The sequence below is a fragment of the Chenopodium quinoa genome, unplaced genomic scaffold, assembly GCF_001683475.1.
Source record: "Chenopodium quinoa cultivar QQ74 unplaced genomic scaffold, ASM168347v1, whole genome shotgun sequence".
In the NCBI taxonomy this organism is placed as follows: domain Eukaryota; kingdom Viridiplantae; phylum Streptophyta; class Magnoliopsida; order Caryophyllales; family Amaranthaceae; genus Chenopodium; species Chenopodium quinoa.
In genome coordinates, this window is record NW_018742770.1 from 1010880 (window position 1) to 1020415 (window position 9536).

General features: G+C 38.6%; 1 protein-coding gene across 1 annotated transcript; it reads right to left on the reverse strand.

Moving 5' to 3' along the window:
• Positions 1–570: 570 nt before the first annotated feature.
• Positions 571–4387, reverse strand: LOC110724580 (mediator of RNA polymerase II transcription subunit 11-like). Its single transcript, XM_021903995.1, has 4 exons — positions 4233–4387; positions 4042–4158; positions 3396–3585; positions 571–881 (listed from the first exon to the last, which is right to left on the reverse strand). Exons 1-3 carry the CDS (start codon positions 4293–4295, stop codon positions 3409–3411), a joined length of 357 nt encoding a protein of 118 aa, XP_021759687.1. The 5' UTR covers positions 4296–4387; the 3' UTR covers positions 571–881; positions 3396–3408.
• Positions 4388–9536: the final 5149 nt, after the last annotated feature.

The following is a 9536-nucleotide window of genomic DNA, read 5'->3' on the forward strand; positions in this document are numbered from 1 at the left end:
TAAGAGCAAGAAATCGAGAATTTGTATCATCTTATAATAGAAGATATCTTGCAGATGAATTCAAAAGGTATAATTTGTTTCTTCTTAGCACTCTTAAATTGGGAGAAATAATTATGATGAAAAGGAAAATGAACAAAATTGGCCAAATTATCAAATCACATTCAAATTAAAAAAAAAAAAAAGGCTACTTAGGCCCTATTTTTTTCACCTTATTTTTTGGTAAATAGAAATAAATTTTTTTAAACTGAAATGGTTTTGCTAAACTTTATATTTATTGATTAAAACTTATTTTTAACTGATTCTAATAAATTTAATTGAACTGAAATAATTTTGTTAAACTTAAATTATTTGGACTGATTCTCAATTATATTAATCTAAATGAAATGACTTATATAATATATTTTTTTTTCAAAATTTGAATTTGTTTTTTATTTTATTTTATTTTTATTTTATTTTTTTTGTTATTATTCATTAACTTTTTTTTTATAATGTTATTTTTTAAAGGAAAAATAAAAAGTTTTTAGCGAGAAAATTTTTGATGTGAATGCAACACGTGTACTTTTGGGATAACTCTGATGATTACTTTAGTATATAATATCATACAGATTTTGAAAACAAACATAAATCTATATAGTTAGACTTTTATATAAATATAGCTCAAGTCCATTGCAAAATTGCAACACATTTTTTGCTAAATTTTATAACGAATTACAGCAAAAACAATGCACTATTCAAAAACATGGTTAATGTAACTAAAATGCCTAAGTTACAAACACTAATAGGTTGGAAAATAAATGATTAGCTCGCTGCTCATATACAATGGTCCAGTAATCCTAGAACCAACTGGTTTTTTTCATCCACACAGCAGACAACCATGCAGACTGCAAGAAAGAGATCAGCAATCAGCAATGCACCTTGTAAACTTCAAGATATGTCAGCAATTTCAATGAATGAACTCATGTTCTAACTCGCACCAAAAGAAAAGGAAAAAAAATATCAACCAAAAAAACAGAGACAAATATACAATAGCAACCAAAAACCAAAAAAAAAATAAAAAAAAAGAGAATCAGTTTAATAAGGAATGTCGAGCTATCTCGAAGGAGAACAATGCATTAGAATGGGAGCTGCAGAGATAAGCCCATGGCTAGACAATATACACTCCACACAAACAGCACAATATCATGGTCCATTTCATCTACTAAGATGCAAGGGAATAATAGTTAATAATGCACCTCCTCTGAATCTGATGCCTAAGAGAATAGAGCAGTCAGCCAGCCTACGCATATATAAAAACTTTATCATGAGCACTTAATCATCAAACAATTTACACTTATTTTGAGGTGGTAGTTGTCAGTTTGTCACCATAAAAGGTGTATTTCATCATAAACATTTGCTGCAGAAAACTATCTAGGTGAGAATGAATACGGATATATGACTTTAAAAGTTCATGAATTATTCACTCAAGCAATCCCAGGTCCAAATGATTTTCCAACAATATCATTAAGAAAGTACTTATTCCAATTGCACGTTATTGTTTCTATCCCAAATAGAGGCTGAATGGTTACATCATAGGTGGAACATACTAAGGCTAAAATTTGCACCAAATAACATACTATGACTTAAGTTGATACATCTTCCAGTGATGGTAATATTGGCTCTATTTTGCAGAACGAGCAAGGATGCAAGCTCAAAGTTGAAGCTATAGACTAAAAACTGATAAGCTAACACAATGTGTTCTATATGTAAAATTAACTGTTGAATTAGGTAGTAGATACAAACAGTACAACAGCATCAAAACTGCCCTTATTTTCTTTTAAAATATATACGGTAAAAAACAACCAGTTTCGACTATTGAGAAAATGAAAAATAAAAAACAAACATGTTTCAGCTAGTGGTAAACATACTGTGAGGTCTACGGTTACTTACTCTGCTCTATTTCAGCTAACTCATTCATTAAGCCCTTGCCAGATGAACTCTTGGTTTGAATAGACATATTAGCACCAATTAATATCTAATTTCTCTTTCTCATCCTCTCCAAAATTCTTTGCAAAGCAAAAAATGCTACCATTTCATACGATTCTCTCTAAGATACACCAAAATTCATAAAATTGAATATATGAGATAGCAATTAAAGACCAAATAAAGCAGCAAACATGATCCAGTGAAGAACACGAGGAAAATATGGTGACAGTGTAAGGGAAAAAAAGAGTGCAAAGTAGTTTATGATTACCCATGTTTCAGCTAGTGGTTAACACATAACATACTGTGAAGTTGAGAGCTAACTTATTTTGCTCAGTTTCAGCAAACTCTTTCATTAAGCCCTTTGCCAAATGCAATCTTGATCCAAACAGACATTTTGCTGAAATACACCTAGATAGTTTTCACTAATACAAGAACTAATATGTGGCATACATGCTGCTAGGTATAAATTACAACTAAATGGAAAAGTAACTTCCACGTTACAAACAGGCCCTAGACATATGACAACTTTTAGGCAGAGGATTTGAGTCAAAATGTTGCTTTGAGTTTGGGCGATCCTCTGACTACTCGAACAAACCTCCAACTGGCGAATTTCCACAAAGCTCATAAGTAACACCGATGACTTCACTTTGATTTTGCTAAGAAGTTAGAACCGTTCTCCACACATTTTCGAACCTAACAGCACTTGTGGTGGAGTGCCGAATGTTTTATAAACGATCATAAAGTAAGATTATTACCCTGTACATACCCACGGTTTCCTCCTTATTTTCTTTATCTGTTGCTTTCCTCTTCATAACTGGGAGTAGAATATGATTCCATACATAGTCTTATTATACATAAAGATGCTTAAAGTTTGTGCAAACTGCAGGCTCCTGGCTGTAAATCTCTTTACTACTCCATCCACTTTCCTAAGTATACGGCATGTAGACAAAGGCAGTTTGATAGCAAATTGCATATCATACTAAATTTAATATCCGTGTATTAGGTATTCTGAGAATTAAGCTCAAAAAATTTGCACAGTTGTGGAATTTATGGTTTTAACAATGTGACATGTAGAATGGTATTATCATCCAAATGTCCAGAATGTAAACATGCCTATAAGTATCACTATACACATTGTGTATTGCTCGGCTTGTTAAAACCCATTTCTCTCACTTCACATGGCTGATAACCCATACCTTTAAAGCCAATAAGGACTCACAAAATTGTTAAACTAAATCAGTATGCATCAATTGCAACCATTAACACAAAAACTGCTACAAAGTAAACATGGAAACGCAAGACAGTTACAAAGATTGCCACCGCAACTAAAATCCAAGTTGTTTATGGCATTAACTAAATCAACAGCTCACCATCCAACATCTGAAATAGTCAGGAAAGCTCACGTTATGGACAAAGAACATAGAGCAGCTTACCTCTTGATCCTCATTATGTAGAACCTTGATACTGATTAATAGTCTCCTCCATCTTATCAAGCTGAGAAAGAACATACTCCAGCTTCTTGCAAGATACCTCACTCGATAATCTTGCACTGTAATCACACTTCTCAAATGGTCGATACTCACATGCACTCTTAATCTCTTCTCGCAATGTCACTTGGATATCCTACATTCAACCAAAAGCAAAGGAATGCATTTGAATTCTCGAGATTAGCACCACAGAAGACACAAACATACTAAACCATTATAATACACAAGGAGAACTCTTAACAAGTGGTAGCAAATATCGCACCCTATTTAATTAGGCCCTTTATAAAATACACGTTCTCGTATTTACTCAATGCCATACATGTTACCTTCCCCTTCATTAGAATCAGATTCAAGAACACAATGCAAAATGCCATAATTATAACATCCAGAAAATGCCATACTATATAAGTACATGATCAAAATCGGGGAAAAAAAAAAAAAAAAACCAATTTAAATCAATTTATTTTTAGTACGAACCCTTGTTCATGATCAAAATTAACACCAAAATTAGCATAAAATTCGACTATTAATCAAACCATTTTTGGGTATTTAAGTCATTATCCAAAATAAATAAAAAATTATAAATTGAGACCTTGATTAGTTGCATAAATTCGCCACAATGGTTGTTGAGCGAATTCTTGCGAGGGCCAGATGGATTTGCAAGTTCATCCATGACTCCACCTGCTAATTCCAAAACCCTAACTACTCTCTGCATTTGAAATTTAGAAAACTTAAGATGAATTGATTTTGATAAATTAAAACAATCAGGGCATTAAATGTCACCTTCTCAACATTTTGAAGGCGTTGAAGTGAAGTGTTCTGACTCTGAGGCGAATCCACGTTCATGGCGCTTCTTTCTCTCTGGTTTTTGGGAGGAGTGACAACTTTTGTAGGGAAAAAAAAAGGTTGGATATATATTTAATTTCTTTGGGCTCAAATAGACGTGGGTCTAAAAGGAAATGTGAAGGCAATTTGGGTTGAACCAACTTTAAAGATATCCTTTCAAAAAAAAAAAAAAAAAAAAAAAAATAACAACTTTATAACATTTGATCATTTGTTCAACTCTTTGCAAACTTTTTAGTTTTACACAGTGCAATTGAGTTTACTTATTTAGGAGTTATTTGGTTGATCAAGGATTATTCAGTTTTGGGTTAATTGGTCGGTCAAGGGTTATTCAATCGGTCAGTGTTTTTATATATGTCAGCCGGCCATACGATGTGGGGGGCCACACAGAAAAAGCGCTGTTATTTTTATTTATTTTTTGTTTTACAACCATCCTTATGTAATTTAAATACTCAATGGCATTGCTTTTGAAGAGTTTTGTTGTTTGTCATCACAAGAACTAGCATAACACTTGATGGAAGGACGGAATAGTTTTGTTGTTACTAATGAAGCATACTCGTAAAGGATTAAACAAAGAACAACAATAAAGGTAACAAAGCTGTTACAACAATCGATAAAGCCTGCAAACTGAGAATGACGCTACAATATTTGAGGAACATCTGCTAGATTAAAGCTTAGGGTACAAAAATCAAATGACTTGAAAAATGACCTTCAACGTGAAGAATGGCATAGAGTTTTGGACCGTGTATTTTGAACTAACGGGTTAAGTTGAACAAACATCAACTTAACTTGGTAAGCTTGTACTCCCTTTATTCCTTAGATTGTCTCATCGTTTACATTTCACTTTATCATAAGTTATATTTATAAAATGTTTGTTAGAAAAGACATAGAGTGATTGTGCGGAACATAGTGATCATCCGATCATATTAACAACAACAAAATGATGCAATTCAATGGGACAAAACCCGGGAAAAAAATTGTGGAAAATCTAATGGATAAGGTGGTAGCTTAGTATAAATCAATGAGAACTTTTCTACGCTAGAGTGTTAAATTGTTTAGGCCTTGTTTTCTTCCCCTTAAAAATATAATTTTTAGTGGCCAAATTAGCAATTTCTTATAAAAAAAATACCAAAGCTACAAAAACACTAAAAAAAAAACGCATATTAGTAATCAAAATAGATCCGTAAAGCCAAAAATACTCCTAAATATGACCAAGGGACGAGGGTAAATCACTAGATAAAATAGACATATTATCGACTCTATTTGGGGGTTTTTTTATGTGTCCTACGGGAGAGTTACAATTTCCTAGTATGCTCCTTCCTTCACATGTACCTGCACAAATAACAGAAACTCCGGCTGGGGGGTGGGAGTTCCGCCTCCGAAGATTAAGTTAGAATCTTTCTGAAGAGGAAATAAGAACAGTAAATGCTTCTCGATTGGAGAGCGTTTGCAATGGGTTTTGTGTTTGGTTGGTTGTTGGAATTTTTTGTCGATCCCCATAAATGAGGTCTACCCCTGATATTTATAGTAGGGGAGGAATGTACCTCAATTAGGGTACAAGGACACGTGTCACAGAGGGATTGAGCCTCTGTTTGCCCAGTAAGGGGTGGACACGTGTCACAGGCTGATTAGCCTGTTTACTAACCGTTGATATGTTGACACGTGGCAAGCTTTTACTGGGCCACGTGTCTAGGGTAATTTTTACCTAAACATCTGCCCCTTACAGGTGTGACGTGGCATGTCCACGTGTCACCTGTGATAGGTGTCAGACGCCTGGGAGGAGACGGTTCGTCTCTTTCCCTCCCATTTTTGATTTTTCAAATTGCTAGGGCAGAAGGAACCGTTTCGCCTTCTGCCCCTCTCCTATAAATAGGAGGCATGCCCTCTCTCCTCCACACTTTACATAATTTTCAAAAAATTTATGAGAGTGCTCCGATACCGGCTGCTAATTTCCTTCAAGTTTTCTTGCATCCGGCGTTTTGAGATCAAGTACATCCGGCTACCGGTTGAGTAGTTTTTCTGCAATTTCTCTAAGGTACCGAATCCCTTTCTTCCTTCACTTTTACTTCTTTCTTTTTGAGGACTCTTGAATGTTTCCCCATCTGGGTGGTAAGCCGCCTGGGGGGTCTTTGACCTATTTCCAAGTTTAGAATAGAACACCCTTTTAAACAACATGGCTTTCAAAGCACCCCCATCCGGTGGAACACCGCCTGGGGTACTTCTGAGTTTTTACCAAGAAATGATTTCCAACCCCCAACCGGTTTAATGCCGGTTGGGTCATCATTCTGGTTTTTTCATGACCTTAGTTTCAAATTTTTATTTGCGTTCAATGCACCCCCATCCGGTGACTCACCGTTTGGGTCTTGCTTTGAACATGCTTCTTTGAAACAGGTCTTACTATACCCTCATCCGGTATTTTACCGTTTGGGAGGTGACCTTAACATTTCTTGCAGCACCTACATCCGGTATCTATACCGGATGTTTTTTTTTTTTTTTTTTTACAAGTGTTTCCCATAGCTCCCATCCGGTCTAACACCGTCTGGGGTATCATGGAGTGAGCCTTACGAATCATTTAGCTATTTTTACAAATGCTTGTCACCACCCCCCCATCCGATCTTACACCGTCTGGGGTACCTCTGACCCAGCTCACCGAATACCGTCTGGGGTATCTTTGAGTGAACCATATAATTTCATATAGCTAGTTCTAAACAACCACAGGCGGTAAATGTCGTTTGTGGTGTTTTTGGATGAGCTAATGACAAACAGGCTAACCTGTATTTTGTCTTTTTTCAGCTTTTAAACAAATTCGTGGAGTTCTCCGCCTGAGGTGACTTCAAGCCAACTCACATCAACCTTCTCATCTCAAAGGTACCGTCTGTACCCTTTACATTCCTCTCTTTTATTTCCGGTTGCATAGTATTAGGATATGGACTTCACCAATATAGACACGGCACAGACTACGACAGTGGTCAGCCGGTCACCAGGGACGGCTGAGTCTAGCATTGGGACTTCCATCTGGGGGTGCTTGGGACAACCTTCACCTACTTCGAATCCGTCCGTTTCTGTTCATGTGCAGGACAGAATGGCCCGGACTAGATGGACGGCAGTAGATCCTGATTACAAGTCCGATGATGCAGCCGTTGATCCGGCTGTCCTTTTAAATGAAGAGCAGACGGCGGAACCGTCTGAGAGAGTTCCAAATGAGGATACTCCGCAAGATTCCCCGGGTGTACCCAGCACACCGGGTGATAGCATTTTGGGTAGTTCTGGCTCTAATGCCGAAGAGTCCGGTGAGGGATCCGGTGAGGGATCGGATGATGAAGAGTCCGGCTCTGATGAAGAGTCTTGGCTGCCCCTATAGACGAGGAAGCCTATAAATGGTCGGCTAAGGGGGATCCAACCGATATGACTATGTCCGCCAGGGATGTGGTCACTTTAAACGCCACACTCCCTGCTTTCTTAGAGAAGAAGTCGGTTGGGGAGAAATGGGAAGTGGTTGTCCCGCCTGTAGAGGCAAGCATCGTTTGGACCGACGACGTGGACAATGCCGACAACTACTTCGGCTGCTACGAGGCGGCATTCACAGCCGGCCTCCGGTTCCCCCTCCATCACTGCATAAAAGCCATACTAAGGGGGTATGACTTGGGTGTATGGCAGTTGACCCCCAATTCATGGGTCAACATTCTTGGATATATTGCCGCCTGCGAGTTGCAGGATGTTAGGCCAAGCTGGGAAGCTTTTGCGCACATGCACTATCTTAGCAGAGCGCCGGGTGGGTGGAACGCGTGGTATACTTTAACTACGCTCCCGGAATATATAATGATTGGACAAGCCGTCCAAATGGAGTAACTGGAAGAGCAAGTTTTATGTCGTCTCTTCCCCATCCCCCCAACTTAATCACCGGCTGCGTAGATACAATAAGCATCCGGCTTTGCTGGGTAGGAAATGTGCTCTCCCAAAAGTGCCGGCTAAGGCTTGGGACCAGATAATGGAAAAAGGCCTCTTTCTCAAGACAACAACCCGGCTGGATGATGGGAGTGAAATTATAGTCCCCCAATTCTGGGTTCCCCATCCGGATTGGTTTAAGGACGAGTGCTTCTTGTCTCTTTGTAATCTTAGCACTATGTTTACTAAGGGTAGGTTGCCGCATGATCGAATATTTACCGGATGCATATGTTTATCAGATTTTTAACCCTGTATTTTTCCTCTTTGCAGAAGTAGCTAAAGGGATGGTGCCTCCGGAGAAGACACCTACTACATTTGCCCTTCTTCTAAGGAAGAAGCAGATTGAAGAAAAGAAGGCGGCACTGGCCGCCAAGAATGCCGGGGTAGTCTGCCTTTCCTTAGCCATTTTTCTTTGCATTGTTATTCTTTCTTTGCTGGATGTATTATACTTGTTAAATGATTTTTAACCGGATGTATTATACTTGATTGCTTTTAGGCTGGGAGCCAAGTCATGCCTCGCTCTTTAGCGAGTATGCACAAAAGACCGGCTGGAAACATTCCTCAGCCGGCTTCTAAGGCACCAAAAGTGGCTGCCCCGGCTGCTTCTGGTTCAAAGAAAAAGCCTGACAAGGACAGGCCTACTACAGCAGGGAAGAGCCTACAATCCATTCCCCACTTCGAAATGGTGGTGGAATAAATAAGGTTGGTTGTTCGTACTCAGACGGGTACAGACTCAAATGCGGCTGGGGGGGCTCTGACCCCACAGTCCGAAAAAGGTAAAACCTCTGCCTTTGATCCCCCCTGGCCGCTTGGGCATATGAGAGTCAAAACCCAAGCAAGCCAATCCGGGGATTCGTCTGGATGCCGCCTAAGTATACGCGGAGCGTATGCCCAGCATCTTACAGATGATTCTATGATTGTAGATATCTCCTCTAGCCGTCCCAATTATCAACAATATGCTAAGAGGATGGTCCGGGCTCTTACCCAGTCTGAAAAAGAGGTTGTGCTGGCTATGCACACGGTCAATCTTGACCGAATCACTTCTTTCCTTGCTGAGGTAATTAAACCGGATGACCTATGCTTGAGCAATGATCTTTATTTACCGGATTTAAATTTTTTGTCTTGATTTTTCTAACATTCTTCCCGGTTGATATCACAGGTGATGCTGAGAGTGGATGGGCTTAATGCCCCCTTGCACAAAAAGCAGGAGGAGGTAAGAGACACTCAGAGACGCGCATCTGAGCTAATTGACGTCTGCCAATTCAATGCCATTTCTTTTGATTTGGAAACTAAACAAAA

Excerpts from the sequence above, each read along its gene's own strand:
- LOC110724580 (XM_021903995.1), bottom strand. The coding sequence starts at position 4,295 with ATGAACGTGGATTCGCCTCAGAGTCAGAACACTTCACTTCAACGCCTT. Across the intron at positions 4,159-4,232 it reads GCCTTCAAAATGTTGAGAAG|AGAGTAGTTAGGGTTTTGGA; the intron begins GTGACATTTAAT and ends TTTCAAATGCAG. Across the intron at positions 3,586-4,041 it reads AATTTATGCAACTAATCAAG|GATATCCAAGTGACATTGCG; the intron begins GTCTCAATTTAT and ends GGTTGAATGTAG.